This window comes from Etheostoma cragini, chromosome 3 (genome assembly GCF_013103735.1).
Source record: "Etheostoma cragini isolate CJK2018 chromosome 3, CSU_Ecrag_1.0, whole genome shotgun sequence".
In the NCBI taxonomy this organism is placed as follows: Eukaryota; Metazoa; Chordata; class Actinopteri; order Perciformes; family Percidae; genus Etheostoma; species Etheostoma cragini.
The window spans coordinates 27,233,274-27,253,922 of NC_048409.1; the positions used below are offsets into that span (position 1 = coordinate 27,233,274).

Consider the following 20,649-nt stretch of genomic DNA (forward strand, 5'->3'; position numbering starts at 1 on the left):
TGGAACGGGGCTTTACAGAGGGCCGGAGCAAACTGCTGACTGTCCACTAGTGCTAATACACCCCCATTCTGTGCTGTCTCGCTGCCGCCGCCTCACCCTCACACACACTCACACATAAATATGATGTCTATTGCTCCCTCTATGGTGGTTTGTGGAAGAAAAAGAAAGTTCAGTGGTCCATATGTTGATATATATACACACACTGATGAGACAGTCCCTCTCTTCTTCTGACTCTCTCTTTCTGTTGTTCCCTCCTCTCTATCCCTCTTTCTCCCTTCATCCATTCATCCATCCCTCTCCCCCAATCCTGGGACCCATCCACCCTCTATCTCTCTCTCTCTTTCTATGTGTGATCCACACTGACAGTGTAGCTTGGTCTCTCGTGGGCCTAAACAGTCAAACCGATCCTCAGATCGCCTCCAAAGCCCACCTGCCTCCCCCAGCTCTGTCACCCAGCTCTCCCAGCCCCGCTGCCCGTGTGTGGGCTGCTCCATCAGTGTGTTCCCTCCATCTGCTTCCTGCTGTGGACCATGTGTGAGTGTCTGCGTGGAATATTCAGAGTCACCTGGACGCCTTCCTCTAATACAGGTCAGGATGAATAATCTTACTCTACTCCACGGAGCAACACAACCACCATAAAAAGCACCACAACATTTTTGTAAAACAGCACATTTATAGTGGGAAAAAAAACTGGAATGCTATTGTTATATAATGATTACATAGATTACATGCCAAAAACATTTCCATGTTCTTTGTCTTGGAAAGATAATCTGATGGTTGCTTTGGGGGTTACTTTGGTTCACATTAGCTTTAAATTTGAGCAAAACAGTTTGACAAGTTAGGACTAGTTCAGTAGGTGCTCGCTTCATGGCATTTTGATTGGATATGTTTGGATGCAGAGTAGCGTTTACATACAGTACAATGTCTGATGATGAAGCAGGTGGAGACACAGCAACGTAAAGAGAGACATGTCACACAACTCTTGGTACAAAATACACTGTTTATAGTCCTTAGCAGTTGCTCTCATGGTGCAATTTGTGGTATGTTGTCTCAGGAACTGAAACTCAATCTAAAATCAGTCTCTTACAGTCAGTGGAAGAGACTCTGCATCTTGTGTGCAAATGGAACAGTTTCAGACTCATCCTATGTTCATTTGTTGATGCTACGCTGAATACATAAACTGTACAATGCTTTTTGATGGAAAAAGTAGATCAGATGGTCTTTTGGCCATTTCTCTTGTCTTAGTACAGTATACGTTCAGTATTCAGTACTGATTTTGTGGCTAACGTTTGGTCATATCTGCGATGATACATAATACAAGGTTGTGTGATCCGAATGATTGATGTTTTTCTAATAACTAACTGAAATGTTTGTGCCATATCAGCAACTATGGTAAATTGCCACATTGAGACAGTGCTGTAAGTTATTCTGTGGGATTATTCTTAGAAAGCCTTTGCTGTAAAACACAGGATGGTTTAGTTCACAGTCCCAAAGCAGCCTTTCATTTGGTCAGCGGTGCAAATGACCTCTTCACATTCCTCGCACATGATGAGGTGGAATTGCTTTAGGAAGTGCAATGACGCTAACAAACAACTGGATAGCTTATTCACCTGTCCACTGGACACAGAGCAACATGAGCAACCCAAAACCCATCACAGTTGTGTTTCTGTTCTGATTTAATGAAAATTCACTGGCCTTTTATGTTGTTTTTGCTCTGGTGTCGTGGGATTTTGTTTGTCAGCTGCTAACTTTGTCTGCAGTTTGACACTGACTGGTTACAATGGACAAGGTACACTCAGTTTGATCCGTTTGTTATTTTGTGGAAACTGCTCCTTACACTTTAACAAGGATTGGACCCTAAAATGGTTAAAAGCTGCAGTTTGTTTTTGTCATTTGATTCAATGTAACTATCCGTAAAACATCGCTGAACCCTCTTTTTTTAGCATTAAACAGCTGACGAGATGAAGACTCTTGGCAGAACATTCAATCGTAGTTGATGATACTATTTTTCTTTGGACAACGATAACTGCTGTTTAATGGGAAATGTTAATACTTTGGAATTCACCTCATCTCAGCTAGAAACCATGGCTGACACTTGTTCTTTCTTACAGCCTTACTATTCTAATATTTTAGTTTATTATTTATTAAACCACAGGCATCCACAAAGGATAAACATATGTATACTAGCATTTGGAGAAATGAGCTCCTCCCTTTCATCTCTAGAGGTCAGGTCAGCACACAGAAAGGTTGTTCAGTTGCAGGTCAAGGCAAAGCCGAGGGAGGAAATGAACATTGTGTCACTGAAAACACATTGTAGGTTATCTGCTCGAGCAGCAACAAAACACACTGTATCAGTGTGTTTGTTGGATGTTTTTTTCCCTCCACATCTTTCTAGGGGGCTCTGTCCAAACATTTCAGTACTCTTCCGAAACCGAGGAGCTCCCACCCACTTTGTACCGTGATTGGTCTCAACTGTGCAGAGGTGAGAAAGAAGCCAGGGGTTGAACTTCGTTGAGATTTCTTTATTAAGTCTTTACACAACAATTTGTCGCACTTTTGGTGTAAACAACCAAATTTAAAGCTTTGACTGTTCCAGGAGACAGTGTCATAAAATGTGCCCTTCTCTGTGACAGGCGACTTTTCACTCTGCCTTCCAGTGTGGACGTTCAGAACAACTCTAAACTCTTGATTTCACACGAGCTCGGACAACAGGTCTAAAAAAAAACAGATCTAATTGAGCATTATTATCATAGCAACAAACAGATCCTGCTTATGTAATGGCTGCTTATCATCTGCAAAAAATGTTTACATATTTTTTATTGTAACGCGCACACATCATATACACACACGCAACCTGCTCCAGTTTCTTGGCCCATTTAAGCGCTGACGAGCGCATAGCTGGGGCCTGGTGGGACCTCAAGGCTAATGCCAACCGAGCTGCCAACCCCCCCTCACCCCTCCTTCATCCGTCAACACGCCCCACCCGGAGCACTCTACTCCTCCTTGGTCTTCCATTAGTTCTCCCCTGAGCCTCTTCACTCTTACGCATCAAAAACCACACTTGGTTCACAGACCTGTGAACGAAGTGAGTCTGCCAAGCTTCCACACGATTACATATATCACGTGAGGATGTCACTGCATCTGAATCTGTCTCTGCTATCTTTGAAGAGAAACCTTTAACTTGATGAGGACTGATCTTTCGTCGTGGAGCATGTAATTCTTTGTTTCAAATGAAAAAAATCGAAATCACCAAGAGAAATAAGTTGCAACATTGCATACAGATACCCGTTCCTCCATCTCTCCATGACTGTCACCCTCCATCTCTCCCCTATCCGGCCTAGCCCTCGTTTTAGGGTCCTAGGCCTCCGCTATGTCTAAATCCTGGCTTTATGTACAAGCTGAAGCGCAACAATGACCATGTTAGCTGACACAGTGCTGGCTGCCTGTTCTGCACTGACAGCATCTTCCACCCTACCACCCCACCTCTGCATGGCTCGCTGGCTAGAGACACATCCACAGCTCAACTGTAGGGCGGTGGGCTGGGTACAGGGCTGGATAGTGCTTTACTTAGACCGTGGGGAGAAATGGGTTGGGGGACAGGGGGATTGGTCCGCCATTGAATGTGGTTCTTAAAGCCCCGGGGTCTGGATAAGGGCTTAGGGGATCTGCACACCTACGCAGGTGTTATTTTTACATATTTTGGCTAATCTGACCTGTGCTCACATTATAGTTTAGTGGATTCGTGATGATGGGAATAATGCGAGTACACCAAACGTCATTAACTAATGAGAATGATAAAGTTGGAAGTTGTCCAGATAAAACAAAACTGACAGTTAAAGTACAGTTAGTACACACAGTCCAGAGAAGAGGAAGAATAAGTGAAAACACCTGTGCAGGTGTACTACGCGTGTACAGCAGCTGAAATATTCAAATATGCATAAACTCGATAAGTTGTAACATGTAACATGAAAAGTTGACACCTGTGGTTCATATCGTTGACATTGAATTGCGTATTTTGTCCGGACTATGCATAGAAATAAAATAAGGAGTGAAATTCAGTGTGACCGCGTCTTTAGAAAATAATAAACCAGTCCGACTTAATGGAACCAGCAGCAGTGTACCGCGCTATGTTGTTTTTATTGATTACTTTTAACATACTTAAGTGATCAGCTGTCTGTTCTTTCAGCAACTCTCCAGACTTAATCAGAAGTCAGATTAGTTTTATTGTATCACGCTGAATATTTCTCATTTTAGTCTTAGGGTTGCCTGCCAGCACCACTAACATCTTCTTCACAGAATTCATCTTTAGTCAGTAATAGAAATATTCATAAATATGTAATAGACATTTTTTTCCTCCTGTTACTCATTCAGGGGTAGAATCTTAGGGCAGCTTTGCTTGAAACAGTTGTGTTATGGATTTACTTTACAGTGTCCGTTACACTTCTTTTATCCAGCTGAATTACTTCCACTGGAGTGAACGCCTCTACACTTCATTTCATCTCAGTGAGCGTGAAATTCTGTCAATCTTCCTTTGTTCGCATTAGTTCCACCTTAAATTTCTTCCCCTGGGTGGCAGGTGTAGTGAGTTTAGATACAGTATACATGTTAAATACCTGTGGACCGAGCCCTTGTGTGGACCAGCACACACCAGGCTGAAACGTCCTCGCGCAAGGTACGTAACCCCCCCCCAGTGAGACCTTGTGAGAGTTTAGCTACAAGGTTGATCAAGGGGTCATATAAAGTAGGCATCACCTGTACAATGTCACTGAAAGAGACACCTACAATGAGACTCAAAATGACCACAAAGTTAAGAAAAATGTCAACAAAAACTGGCAAAACTATGGTACAAGTAGACAAAAAATAACTACAAAAAGATTCAAGAAAACTACAAAAAGGGGCCCAACAACCAAAAAGCAATGCAAAATGAAGATAAAGAAAGACAAATTAACCAGAACAAGTGTGCAGGTCATTTGCAGTTGATTTGTGTCTCTTCCAGTCTTGGTGTCTTGGGAGGTGTTAAGGCCCTTTTATATTTTCTGCCAAGGGGGGACTTTGGCTCGCTGTTCAGCACGTCTGAACCTTTCCATATTTACCTCAGCTCTGCAGCCAGCTGGTTTACTGCAAATCATCCATAAGTGCAGGAAGGGACACAGACAGACATACTCAACCGAAGATCCACACAGAAATTGCTGAAATGCAATGCAGAGACAAGCGTAATGCACACACACCAAACAACAGTTGTTTGCCTGAAAGGAAGACACACTTTCTCTCAAATGAGATCCAAGGCCTGCTGTTCCTATTTTAAAGCCATTTGCTTTTAAAAATAACTTCCTAACAACATCAGTTGTTGGAAACTTCATCTAGGCATCTAAAGACCGTTAGGATTTTATCAGAGCATTTCTTCTGGTTTATTTTGGCTCCTAGGTTTTAAGTTAGATGGCTCGAACATTGAGATACAAACAACTTATGAGAAAGAAACCCCATGTGTCTGATCTAACAAAAGGAGTATCTGCTAGTTTTTAAATCAATAAAGATCTTTTATCATCATGAATAGGCAACATTGCATTTTTTGGAAACTGTCCCATTGGTCAACTCGCTGATTAAGTGATCAGAACTTAATGGGAGATCAATCGCTCTGGCACTCATACATGCAGACTCAGCACTGTAAAGTAACTGAGGAGGAGCATTAGCCAAAGTAGAAAGACTGACCCTTGAGCTTATATTTTATAGCCTGTAGTCTACCTTTTAAAATTGATATGTCATTAAATTGCTGATGTAGCCAGGTCTATTTGTACATTCTGTAGGTTACTATGTAATTTTGAATTCCTCTTGGAAACAGGGAAAGTAGTCCCTGTAATTATTTGTGCTGATCTCTTGCAAAAGAAAGAAAGAAACGTGGTCTCAGATCATTTATAATCCTTCTAAAGAGCTGCAAAAGTTTGGATTTTATCAGCCCGGTTCTATTTTTGTGCCTGAATTGTCAAACTCAACATCTCCTTTTGACACAGAGAGTGATGGATTTCATAAAACCTTGACAAGTTTGCTAGGTTTTGTGTGTACACATGCTGCGGGCATCTGAGAGACACTGAGAGAAACAGTCAGTACTACTATGTTACAAACTTTGTTATCTTCTTCTCCTCCCTCCTTTATTTTATTATATTCATGCTGCCCCGCCTCTTGCTGCCCTAATATGGGGGCATCTCTGCCCTCTGGCCAATCAGGCCGCTGGATGCGTCCCTCCTAGAGATGCCATGGGCCTGGGCCAGGCCTGAGGTTTCAGTGAGGGGAGCAACAGGCTGGCTGGAGACAAGGGGCAAAGGCTTTAGATAGAAAGAGGGGGAAAAGATAAAAAAATACAAATAACAATTAGGCAAGGAGAGCAGCTGAGGACAGACATGAAGTGAATGTTAGATTGAGGGAGTCATAGGAACATTGGAAAAGAGAGAGAAGCTGAGATTTAAGCTGCAGGTGGAGGTCTGTCACCTTTGAACCACTGGAAAAGGCACACTGAGGCTGAGAATAAAGGTAGGCTGGGTGGATGGGATTTAATAAAGTGTGCTGATGATACAGCCGTCTGCTGACACCTGAGGGCTCTGTGCTGTTGCCCTGTGCAGAAAGGGAATCAGGTGTTAGAAGTCACGGTGAAAGTGACGGATAGCTTGCAGTACAAAGCTTCAGCGGCATGCCTTTGTTGGTCTGGGTGTGGACACTGTGGCTGTATATTTCCATTTTTTGTATCAGCCTGAGAATGTGCTCTATTTTCTGAAATATTGCTTCAACATTTGGCAGCTCAGGAACTGCTGTGAGCTATGCAGAATAGTTTATGTAGCAGCCTGCAGACTCCACATTGCTGGCTTGGGAAGGCATAACAATTGCGCGCTGTCTAAACGCAAAGATAGTTTTAGTAGGACAGCTGCCGTTGTGTTTATTCCAACATGCCAGTGGCTGGTTACAAACACAGCGTTCACTGTGGTGCATGGTAACTATTTGCAGTGTGGCATGTCACTATGACTCCAAGTTTATAAGAGTGTTTTGTAATGTGACCTGGGTCAAATAACACTTGAAATTTATTCATAGCATTTATTTAAACCTATAAGTGTGTCAGATGGGTGGGAGATCTAACACTGGGAGTATCACAACAATCAGTAAAGCACCTTAAACTCTAATTAATCCAAATAATAATAGGGTGTACCAATCAAAAATAACTTTAATTGGCCTTGTGCAGAGCAGAGCTGCTGGTGGCAGTATGCAGCCATTTCAAATAGCCCCTGTCTGAATGTTACACAGCAGCGACAGCTGCAGTGTGATGGTCATAGGATCTGTTTGCCCCCCAACTACAGTTCCACCAGCCTGGTATGTACATTGGCCCAAAGTGGGTACAGAGGCTGCTGTAGCCAAATCACACTCACTCTGTGATGAAGGACCAACACATGTGTGGAACCAGATTACATGCATGCAATGGGTCATTTTCGGGGCATAAATTGTAATGTAATGTGCTAACAATATAATCATTACATTATATCAAAAATTCTGATTTCATTTGCAACTTTTTTACAAGGGCATTGCCAGTTACAGCAGGTGTTCTTCCTGCATTCTTTATCAAAGCTAGTCCTTGTTAGCTCCTTGGAGGAGAACATGTTGGGACTGATTTACAGTTTTCTGCTGCTGGTCATTTATTTCAACCAATTTGTTTGAAAGAATCCAACTTTAAATATGATAAGACACAGAGTTAAGTAGTTCCAACTCAGCCATCATTGAGTAACTTCCATGATTCTTTTATAGTCAGACTAACTCAGTTGTTTAAGTACGACCAACATGACTTACAAGCTTAATTAAAATAAATATTTGTAAATTTAATGAAAACGTTTAGGTAATATTAAGCTGTCAAATACTTAATTTAGACAAGTTGAACTTTCATTTTAAATTGTAAATGCAAAGCAAACTATATTAATAAAGTATTATTTTATAACTGATAAAAAAATAAACATGCCTACTTAGACAACAAATAAATAAACAAATTCACTCCCAAATCAGTTTTAACAAAGAACTTAAGTATTCTTCAACCTGAGTCCTATTTCCACACGCGTGTGAGTACCAAACTGACGGGGAGAAGAACATCTTTAATTAGTCCCGTATTGAGGGAGATTGTATCAGCCGGTGGCCACAAAATGAGCTAACACGTAGTGCCCAGGTTGAAAAATACAGAAGTTCCCCTTTAATCAAAATTAAAAGTGTGTCAGGGAGCTTCTAAGTCAAATACTTGCAGGCTTTTACAAGGAAGTTGCCCTTAAAAAAGGAACATGCTCAAATTGTTAATGTGAACTTTAACAGGACCAAATCCCTCAATCAAGAGCTTCATTATTTGTGCATGTTAAAGAATACAACACAAACACCATGCACCGTGTGAAAAGGAATACATAAATGAATTATTGCTGGTGTTGGAAAAGACGTATTAAACGGCTACATGTATTCTCCATGGCTAATGTAGAGGCACGTTTTCCAAGGGACTTTGTAAATTCATAATCATTCATACTATCTCCACCATCCTGGCATGTCAGAATCAATGTCCGTGTTGTAGTCATCATATTTAAAATCAAGAGAACACAAGAGTACAGTGTGTCTGAACTTAAGTGTCGGATTTACCTACCAACTGCTCTTTGAAGAGATCCTCCTCCTTTTCTCTGAGATACACCACTAAGCCACGGATAGCAACCTTTCTCCTCTTTTCCATAGACTATGAAATAGGAACAAAAACTGCTCTTCCATGAATTTGGGTTTCTAATGATAACATCACCAGGAAAATAGGCAAAAAAATGAGGTTTATATTATTTGGACTGTACAAATTACCTATCTGTATCTTGTATATGGTAGTTGTTGACGTCTCCCCATTATAATAATGGCAGCTGCCAAGCCCACTTTACTGCAGCCTGTTTAAATGGAGGCCAGTAACTGAACTCTCCTCTAATTCTGTCTGTACAGATCATTCCAGGGCTCATGGGTCTGAGTATGATGCTACAAATAAAGTCTTAAGTGTCATGTGTTGTGTAGTTGTGTTGTCGTGGATGCTTCAAGACAACATGATCTGTTATTTTGAGGTTACACGTTGCTGGAACCAAGTAGAAAAAGCATTTGTGTGTGTATACCATGAGCCGAGAGTAAATGACATAGGATAAAATGATGGATGATAACGGTATTTTCCTGGCGACAGACTTTGGGTGGCGGTGGTTGCGGTTGTGGGTGGGGTTAATTTTAGACCCGGAAGTAGGGTCAAGAGTTGTTTGGGCAAGTCAGGAGGGAGACCTCGTGAGGAAACAAGCCTTGACGTACGTACGAGGGTGAACTTCCCTCGGAGAGCCGAGAGGATTTTTCAGGAAGGAAGACTCCTGTAAACAAATGACTGAAGAGCCCAAGTCACATGTTAATGTCTAATACACACTTTAAATATGTTAATTCTAAAACTGAGAAATACAGTTCAGAGTGTGTTGCAAATTTTTAATCACTCAAAAAATACCACACGGTGTCTCTCATCATGTGTCAAATGTATCTGTCAAGACTATCTCAGTTTCCTGTTTACATGGAGGCATTTCCTGTCCAGAGTCCCACACCAGCGGGTGTGTCTTGTTTTGTCCATCTGATGTCTTAAATGGCCAGGAGACACGTTGGGATCTAGCCCACTAATCTCCAACGGTTCGTCTCAAAGCGGCAGCGCTTCATACATTTTCAGCCGTGTCAGTGGCAGTGAAATTTCATTTGCTGTGTGTATAAAGAGGGGTGTGCTTAAAAAAACACTTCAACTGCCAGTAACATTATTCTCTTGAACACCAAATCCTAATAAAAATAGGTCAGATGCAAAAGACAGACTGCAGTGCCACAACAAAGCATGGACATTTCATTTTTGATGCCCTCAGTTTAGAAAATCCCGTTTGTAGGGGTTCTCCAGTGATGTAGTAGGCCTACTGCACTTCCATTAAAATGTTAGAAGGAAAAGAGGCAGTATGAGTAGGAATTTTAGCTGCTGAGTTTTTAGTCTGGGTCAAACTCCAAAAACACTAAATCCTACATTTTTCATAATGCAACTAATAGTAAATGCCCACGTCTTTCAAGTTTAGCTTCCATGTGTATAATGCTAGGGGCTTGGAAGGCTCTTCATTTCAATGTTTTCACAGGCGGAGTTGCATTCCTCATGACAAGTAAACTGACCTTTACCATATCTGTAAATGTAAACCAGTGGACTGTCTTTCCAGAAACATGTTCTTGTTAGTTTGAATTACACTCAAACCTAACTGTAAACAGTCTAATGTGTAAACTACAATTAGTAATAAATAGTCTCTCATAAAAACTGTTGACAGAGGTGAAATTCATTCCCCAGTCATTGCGTGTTGGGGGAGGCAAAACTTCAGCTAATAACAACTCAACCATCTGATTGGCTACTTAAAAGAAGTTGATAAGTAGGAAAATATGGTTTTCAAATTGGGTAAACTGAGTCATTAACAGTAATCTGTCTTTGATACTGTCAGATGGCTCTCCAGCTTACTTTATAATGCCAAAATATGATTGGTATTTATTTATGTCGGAATCAACCCTCATGTCTGAGTCCTGCAATGTTTTAGCAAAATGACATGATGATGGGAGGACGATAATTAATTTGTCTCTGACAAAAATTAAAAGAAATCCGAGAAGTCTCCTGCTTTTACTCTATTGCAAGTTTACAAACCCACTAAAAACCTCTCTCTTTTTCTTTGTTTATCTCACAAGACTGCAGAGTAGCTGTTCTTCTCTCTGTTCATTTGCAGTTCTGCCTCATTTATACTGCGTGGTCCAGCTCAACTCAACTTTACATGACTCACAAACTAGAGTTTGTTTATTCACTGCAAAATTAGAAACGCAACACTTTTGTTTTTCCCCCCAATTTTAATGAGGTGAACTCAAAGATTTGAGACTTTCTCTAAATCTGTGTTAGTGAGCACTCTTTTGCCGAGATAATCCATCCACCTCACAGGTGTGGCATTTCTAAATCAGTCAATATCTGGTGTTATGGTTAGTGTTTGTGTGTCTCTCTCTCTCTCTCTCTCTCTCTCTCTCTTTCTCTCTTTTCACCTGACTGCAGTTCGTCTTCGTCGAAACCAAATTTAGTGGGCAAATGCTCACATTCAGTGGTGTTTGGAGAGGCGTTTTCTTAACGGGTTAACCCCAACCCTAACACCAGATACTGACTAGTTTTCGGACGCCCCCCCCCCCAGACCAGTGACATTGCACTCACCAGAGTGGCCTTTTGTTGTGGCAAGCCTAAGGCACACCTGCACTAATCATGCTGTCTAATCAGTATATTGAGATGATGGGTGGGGTCATACAGACAATAAAAATTGTCATATATTTACAATTGATCTTTCCTCATTGATTGTATGCTACATATGTGTTTGTGGCTCCGTTCATGGGAGTTTACATTCATAAGGTGTGCTCTTGGTGTAGTGTGTGACTACACAAAGTACACAAACTGCATCTGAAATTTAAAAAAACATTTATAGAATTGTGGGAAAGTGTGGAATAAATGCTTTACAATAGATTCATTTTAAAAGGAAAAACAGCCACGTACTACTGTTTTATTCATGCATGTGTGGCCTGCCTAGGGAAACTCTTCAGTGTTCCCGCTCTCAGAATAAACTGATTTCTAAATAACAGTGTTTTTTTTTTTAGAATTGATGTTGTTTGCTGGAGTATTTTCAGTCAGTCTCGTCTCTAGATTAGAAATGGTTTCCCTCCTCCGGTCTTGTGATTGTCCTAAAATTAGATCCAATACGTATTGTGTTATGCACTCAGGCTGCCACCAATTGTAAAAAAGAAAAAAAAAGTGTTGTGGTATTTCCTCTTTGTGTGTACTCTTAAGTAATCGCATGAGGAGAAAACCCATGTTTGTTAATGTCTGGCCTCTGCTGATAATACCTGCGGCCACAAATAAATCACAAAATCACATCCTCAGCTGTCTTTCATGTGCTGCATGGTTGCTGCAGATTGTTATGTCAAAGAAATGTTATCAATGTTTGAATGGCAGATGGTTGGTTGTTTTCTTTGGGTGGACACCTGATTCTGAGTCCTGCCATTACTGAGCCAACTATAACATCATTAATGTGTCCGTCTCTAATAGGCTTAGAGCGGCAGGGTCAGTTTCACAAGGCTGCTGCTCTAAGTCAAAGCAGGACAACAAGAACTATTCAGCTCACATCTCATCATAACAATCCCTGACAGAAGTCTGGAGCGCTCTGCGGGGTCACGGGCTGTTGGTTGTCCTCACAGAAAAACAACACTTGCTCAGATTCTTAGAATTGAACAAAGGTTAGGATTTCTTGACTTGTGGCTTCTTGCAGTTGTGCAAGCTTGAAAGTAGCAGCTTGTTGTTGTCATACTGCTACAGTATACAACGCAGATGGTTGTCTGTGCAAACAGTGTGACCTTACTGGACAACCCGTAGACAAGAGTTTTAAACTATTGGCATTGGACAGGAGAAAACTGAAATTCTGGTCCCTTAAAACCAGGGACCTTGGTTCACTTCCTATTTCCTACCAACATTGGTTTCTTCAACCACCAAGGGGAACGTCCCTTTAAAAACTTTAAAGTCCCTCTCCACACAAAAATGTGATTTTCTCATATGTTCATGGCCCGGGCTCCTTGAGAGAACCACATACAGCTTATTGCCTACCGACGTTATACTCCATGCAACCTATGCCCTTCAATTTGCGGCATGCCGTTTTCTTGACTTCCTTTCCAGACATTGATGTCTCTACAGTGGCTGAATGGATCTTTGCCATAAAACGTCTTCTGAAATGTCCATTTCCCTTCGTTCCTTTGCAATTTGAACTGTGAAGATTGCCCTTACCAATCTCCTACAACGAGGGTCTTGGGAACATACGGATGACCCAGAGCTGGGAGTGTACAGTGGAACAAAAATGAGTTGGCGTGACACAAACTGTCCCCGAACTCACAAACCTCCTGGCAGAGCCTGCAATACACAAGATGTAAGCATTTAAATACAAATACGTTTTAAAGAAAGGTACAGGGGAAGAAGAAAAGGGAGCCGCTGTGGCCAAGCCTGAGCCATGGCCCTGCAGTCCTATGTTTAAGTGTCCCTGGGCAAGACACTGGACACTAAATTACTCCCGATGCTGCTCCATCAGTGTGTAAATGTGTGTGTGAATGTTTATCTGATGAGCAGGTGGCACCTTGAACGGAAGCCTCGGCCACACTGTGTGAATGTGTGTGAATGGTGAATGATTCCTGTACTGTGTAAAAGCGCTTTGATTAGTTGTTGAAACTAGAGAAACGCTATATAAGTATAAACCATTTACACAACTTTTACAAAATTCACAAGTGAGTAAATGCTAACACAGGTGCATGAGTGAGAATGTGGAGCTCTCGGCGTTGTTGTATACAATCAGGCCAAAGTTTTACATGATTGGAGGATGTATGGAACATGCGTCACTACAAAATTGCGTCCATGGCTACACTGTTTTCAAATAGATTTGCAATGTCACATGGATTGTTTGGATTGTTTTGTACTTTGCAGACATATGAATAATTTTCATGTATACTGGTCCTTCTCACTATGAGAAGCCATGAAGCTTCTTGGTGGGAATGTGCAAATGTATTTAATTGCTCGTTCCACACTTTCATAGAAAATCTCAGAATGATTGCATGTAAATCTGATATCGTAAAAGGAGGCATTTTGTTGTGACCAAGCCTTGTGTAAAAACTCTGTGCTGCTGAAAGTTACCAAACAGGTCTCTCTACAATCTCACTAACATACCAACCTGCATCATCAAATCTACTCACGTCAACATAATCCCCCTCCTGTTACCCTGTCCCTCTGACGAACTGCAGAGCGGCTAACGTCCCTGTAGCTTTCTGGTGTGTGCTCTGATCTTCAAATTCAGAAAACATCGAAGAGCAGTCAGGCAGCAAGAACTAACGCTCTTAAGCTGCATGGTGGCTGCCATGGATCATATTAGCATTTTACCCACTACATCAGTATGGATTCAACCTTTTTATACCAATTGGACAGATGATTATTCAGCGTGCAGGAAGCAACCTTGCTTTCACTTGTTTTAACTTTTTGGTTTTAGCCTACTAGATATTCTTCTGATGCTTGGGTGCACGGTGCAAATCATGGCTGTTTGAGCATAAAAACTGTTCACGTTTATGTGTTCCAATGCAATGATATACACATATTTACACCCTATGTAAGCAATTGGCACCTTAGTTTTTTTTTTTCTAAGAGATTAAATCTGCGTTTTTTTCATGGCACAGCTGTGATGGTAAGCTCTCTGATTGTGATGGTTTCAACAGTTTGGACAAAGACAAGCCCTCTTTGTATGGAGCTAGAACAGTGACAGTAACCTGTGGTATTGAAAATAAAATTTGTCATTGAAACAACAAATATTGCCATTGAAAACTGTTGAACTGAAGTATAAAACATCAAAAAGTAATGATCGTATAATCCTATGATGTTATTTCATTTCATTTTGATTTTGTTTGCATCATGATGGGTTTTTCAATGTCAATATACATTTTTTCTTGATGTCCGTGTCTTTTCAGTGACAGTTTTTTTTTAACCCTGTCAAGATTTTTACAATGTCACGGTTTTCAGTTTCAACTTTCTGTCACTGTTTTGGCATAAGGAGGAGGGGCCTGAGGAGAGGGATAAAGGGGGCGTGACTTACGGGTAACTTACAGAGGCTACTGGCGAGAGACCACACCTCCAAACGAATCCTCCCAGAGTTGTTAAAACCGCATATCTGCAATGTCTTCCACACTTTCACCTGGAACCTCCAAATCTCAAGTAAGTCTGTTCATATTGGCCATTTTTTCACATAATAGGTTTCTAGGCAAATCACACACCCACTAAAAGGCTGGACGCATTCACTGAAAAGCTACATTAAAAGTTAACACTAAACCAGCCTGCTTCTGTGTGAAAAAATGGCAGGATTCGTCTGGAGGTGTGGTCTCTCGCCAGCAGCCTATGTAAATTCCCACAAGCCACGCCCCCGTGTCCCTCCCCTCAGGCCCCTCCTCCCTACGCCAAAACAGTGACAGAAAGTTGAAACTGAAAACAGTGACATTGTAAAAATCTTGACAGCGTAAAAAAAAAACTGTCTTTGAAAAAACACAGACATCAATAAAAAATTTAAATTGACATTGAAAAATCCGTCATGATGCAAACAAACGTCAAAGTGAAATAATATCATAGGATTATGAGATTATTACTTTTTGATGTTTGTGTTTTATACTTCAGTTCAACAGTTTTCAATGCCAATATTTGTTGTTTCAATGCCAAATTTTATTTTCAATACCACAGGTTACTGTCACTGTTCTAGCTCCATATCTTTGGTTTAGTTGAGCCTGGTACACGGAAAAGGGACATGATCAACAGTGGAAATGATCTCACTGTGACTGGGATGTGTGCATCTGCTCTTTTAAATAAAGTCATAGGACCAGCTCCTTAAAGAAAAGATTTTACTCATCGAGGCAAATGGACGCCCACCAAGAGCCAAATTTCTGTAAATTTGATTTTGAGAGTGTGGTCTGGGCCTAATCCACATGTAAAGTGTCCCGAGATAACGTTTGTTATGATTTGACACTATACACAAAATTGAATTGAAAGTGTCCATTATATCAACTTGTCTCTAAAGAAATTTTGGTTTCCCTGTCCTTTCAGGTTTGATAAAACCTGCAGTTTTATCCTCTCTCCATATGTCCCACTCAGTACTACATAAAGACAGGAGGGCTGTTGCATCCTGCACAGAAGCCCACTATGACATAGTCTACGGATTACATAGTAATACAACATCCACTTTCAACAACAGCCCTGAATGGGTATGGCAGAAGGTTGAGGGCCTATGCCAAATGGGGTGGTCATCAGGCATGTGGAGGCCTGCAGATGTGTGTCTGATCTATAATAAGACCGGGCTGCATTTGAAATCTTTACCACCTCCTCCTGTGCCATCCCTCCATTCCTCTTCTCTGTTAAGGGAGTGCCACCTCCTCCACCTGCTACTGTCTGTCTGTCTGTAAGTCACACAGTGCTGCAGTGTAAAGCTGTTGTCAGCAACACAAGCTGATATAATACTCAACCTGAAATATTATGTTTTTCCCAAGGAGTGACCACATTTTATAAACTCAGAGTTTAGGATACGTTTCATTTTGATTAAAAAAAACTGTGTTTCTTAACTGAAAACTATACCACTGTGATAATTAAGATTGCTTGACAACAGTGTCATCCCGCACATTACTGTGACTGTTGTGTCTTCTGTGGGTTAATGAAACACTGCAGCGAGGATTGCTTTTTTGGACTCTGACTGCCACTTTCAGGCCAATAATACAGCAGTGCAGTGGTCATACCTGTTGTTGCTTTGGCAGCTGATCCAATGCCAGTCACTCAGGACTAAAATAATAGTTAGAAAGCCTGGGTCTCATCACGGCACGGTGAACATCTCTGTTTGACAGAGTGTGCGACCAAAACTGAATTTACAAGTGTTGAACCGAGACCGTTCGACACAAGTCAAACAAAGTGTGTCAGAATAGCTAAACTATGTAAGATTTAGTGTTGAAATGAAGTTAATTATCTGCAGTATTTAAAAACAAAACAAAAAAAAACATGTTTCCGAATTTTATTAAATAGCACAGAGACCAGTAAATCAGACCATTTCTAATTTGCCGATGTTGGGGTCCTGGATCTGCTCATTTTCCACAAAAGATTGGTAATTGAGTAGTCTAACAATACCATCAAATAAAAAATGTGTTATGGTCTGAACACTGAGCCCACAATGTTATATAGCGGAAATACTTCTTCGTTTTGTGGCGGGTTGCAACCATAAAATGACCTAAAACTTAATAACGTTTCCATCAGCGTTTATCGCATAAGCCGAATACTGATCAAGATAAAATCTGATGAGACCGAACATATTTTGATATTGAGTTGATATTCATGAAATTCCATTGAATTTTACTGTCTATAGGCATTTTTCATTCAATATCCCTTAATTCGGATAAAAACGTGTGGATGGAAACATAGCTTGTAACTGATACACTGACCACTGGGCAGCAGTGAATGTGTGTTATGTGTTGGTGTGACCTGCTGGACACCAGATACCTCCAACACACCCAGACAGGCATGACATGCATGCCGACACTCTACACGTCCAAACACACACATGCACACATGCACACACACACACACACACACACACACACACACATCTTGCTAAGCTACGGCAGTTAAGAAAGTGATCACATGAAACCAAACCAACCAGGGGAGGAGTTTCTATACACTGAAAAGACTTTTCAGTTAAATCAGTGACGACTCTAAATAATGGCTCTGCCCAGTGCTGCTGTGTCCATAGTATCCGACCAAGTTACTGTGTTGATGTACTGTTCTCACATCATGTTGTCTATGCTAAATAGTGTTCAAATATTCTACCAGATAATGTGAATTACATGTGTGTTTCTTTCATTAGTGCTATGAACACGCAGATTCATTAGTTCTAGCTGGCATCATTTCTGCTTTTATAGCATGCACCACCTGTCAGTGGTGACTGACCGATGGAAAAAAAATGTGTTGAAAAGTCTGAGTGGACATCAAAGCGTTCCAAAGCAAGCCATGGGATCTTGTCTAATGTCTTTTCCAGGTCTAGTCTGCTTTACTGTATTTGGCTGCACCAATCACATTCCTCCGAGCCCTAAATCAGTGTCAAATTGTTTTTTTCTTTATATGACTTTTATACAGTGGTACATTTCAGTTCCATAACCAACCAGAACAAGTATCTGATTGTGTGATTGACTACTGTAAAGTCCCTTTCCAAATGGACAATAAAAAACACCCACTAACATCTATCTTTTTCCAAGTGGTAAAGGTCACAATAGGCATTCGTTCTCGGTACAAATAACTCCGCAGTAGTCTCAGGTATTTATCGGCTCCAGCTCCAACGCGGTGCTATAGCTATCTCAGCCACAAATGATAGCCGTCTTCACGCAAGCGGCATTCAAACATCGTTTAAAATTAGTCTGCACCCAAGTTTTACAGAGAAACTGAATATGTTATATACGTATTATATTTATAACAGCAATAAAACAACAAAAAGCCACTGTAACATTTCCACTGGCCTCCATGCTGTCATATCTTTGTGACATCTTTGCAGCAGCTTTCTGCGTGTCTGTCTGTGTTGGCTTTGATTACTGTAAGTGAAACAGTTCACTATTGTCTCATGGTGTCATCAACTGCGTCCTTTTAGTGTAGGACATGGTGGACTGGGGGCTTTGTTGCTTGTCATCCCCCATCTCTCTCCCACCTTCCCCGTCTTATCCACTGAAATAAAGGGAAAAGCCCCCCAAAAAACAATCTTAAAAAAATTAAAAAAGACCTGGTGGACCTGTTGGTTCTGATGCTGTTGTTTTCAACTATTCTCTAATGGTTTCCACTGGCTGTATACACTGTAAACCCTTCTTCTGCTTCTTCCGGTTGTTTCCACCATGTCAGAGCACTTTTTGTTTCCTGGAAGTGACATCCAACTGGACTTTACTCTCGCATTGCCAGACCTTCCTTCACAGCGTTGTGGAGGAGGGTCCACACTAAATTCCAGAATGGGAGAACAACATGCTCTGGTTTATTGGCATTTCTTTAAACCAATCACATTGTCTTTGGCGGCGCTAGGCTCCCGACTGCTCTGCGAAATATCTTGTGAAGGAACTTGTTTTGTTGGAACATGTGTACGTTCGAAGGTTGTTTCAGTCGTGCAACAGAAACCTCAGATTGGACAGATGTTCTAGCTGGCTGTCTGGATTTACCCTGCAGAGATCTGGGGAGCAGTTCACCACAGTCCTCAGAAAGCCACTGGAGTTTAGAGTTCCAACACAAAGTAAGTGCATGGTAACGGACACACGGCCAAAATGAGGGACATCCGGAGGAATTTCCAGCAGCAACGGAGCATTCCTTAACCTTCACAAAGCTTCATAAAGCTCATAAAATTTGATAGCCACCAAATTCTTAATTTTTTTAGTTTGTTCTTTATGACAAAGTCTCTTGTGTCATGGATGATTTTGGGCAGTTTGAGTAGTACCAGTGGGTTCCTCATAGTGTCTGGGTGGAGCGTTTGGAGAGGCTTGTATAGCCAGCGCAGAGGCATGCCCAAGACTAGGGAAAGAATCTCAACACCGCCGTCTCAAAAGCTTTGGACCGACAGCCATGTCACTGTTTGATCTCCATATGCATAAGCCTGTGTTATGAACACCCGATGCTACACTTTCTTAAGAATGCTACTGGAGCTAATTTACTTTTATACGATACAGTCCTGTTTTAATGGTGTTTCAGTGGTGACTGGTGTCATCCTGCATGTAGCATGTATTCATTAAATGTCCATTAAAACCAAATGTATTTAAATTTTACAGATAATTGGAGAATCATAAGTGTCAGGTGTGAAACAGATGCTTGTATCTTTTAATATTCTACATCACGTGTGTACACATGCAGTGAGAGCTGATGACGGGATTTGGGATGCAGAATCACAGGCAACACAAGGGCAGACTAAACACATAATGTAGAAATTGCGAAGAACAACCCTGAGAAAAACCAAGAATAACCATAAGAAAAAAAAAGAATAACGATAAGAAAAAGAGAAAACAAATCAGTAACGTCATCCCTTTTGTCCTCTTTAACCTATTATAGGATGAAGTTGGAGTAGCACAATCGATTCCTTTTTTCTATGTACCTTATTTCTGTCCTGTTTAAAGTAGTTTAAGATTATTGGACATGTGTTAAATTTAATTGAAATTTAATTCAATTTAGTCCCCGTTTATGTGCTTTTATCTACAGGACAGTCAGTTGTGTTCATTCAGGCAATTCAGAAAATGGCTTCTCGTTCTTATTTTTAATGCATGACTCTCCTATGCAACATGATGAAAAGCTCATAATTGCATTCTCTTCGTAATTAAACGACATACGCTCTGAGTTACTGCAAAAACCAGAATAACCTGAGGGTTGTTTTCTGTTTCAGACTCTGACAGAGACCAAGAGGACAGCCATGTTTACAGCCAGACCAGAGATCCAGCCGTAAGTAAACGCAGACCTCCTTCTGCTCATGCAAATGTAAAAAAAACAACCATGCTACTGTTGTTGTTCTTTAGTAAGAATTTCCCCGATGGCTAACTGAAATAACGGTCTACATCAGTATTGACTGATAAGGTGTTATCAGGTGTTACAGCTCTGAATCCCTCAGTAGAGAGATTCTTCTGCGGTTTGAGGACTGAGATCATTGTCCACAGATGTTACTCTTTGTTTGTCAGCAGAATAATTGACTTTACTCAGGATGTTATCATGCTCTAATGTAATATTTGTGTAAAATGATTGTATTATTATACTTTATGAAGAGAGTTTTGATTGTGTACCTAACCTAATACACAGGGTACTAAATAATTCTAGCTCCAAGTTATCTTGGTCAGTTGATAATATGTCACTTTGCTGCAACCTGTGGGAAATCAGGGGTTTTGTCTTAAAATATCAACCTAAAGCATAACTGCAGTCTGAGATGTATTTAACGTGAGATTAATAAAGAGAGATCCAAACAAAATGTGAAAAATACATTTTAAGGAACGTCTTATTCTCACATC

General features: G+C 40.9%; 1 protein-coding gene across 3 annotated transcripts in view; it reads left to right on the top strand.

Annotated features, from left to right (window-relative positions):
* The first annotated feature begins 342 nt into the window (after nt 1-342).
* The window catches only part of prx (periaxin), a 38,663-nt gene continuing 18,356 nt past the window's right edge, over nt 343-20,649 (top strand). Inside the window, exons 1-2 of one of the 3 annotated variants that reach the window (XM_034865510.1) lie at nt 343-588; nt 20,037-20,092. In XM_034865510.1, coding sequence (XP_034721401.1) covers nt 531-588; nt 20,037-20,092 — 114 coding nt within the window. In that variant the 5' untranslated portion in view covers nt 343-530. Of the gene's footprint in view, nt 589-6,274; nt 6,526-20,036; nt 20,093-20,649 lie in introns of those variants that run through there. The other 2 variants (XM_034865486.1, XM_034865494.1) reach the window with 2 other exon arrangements.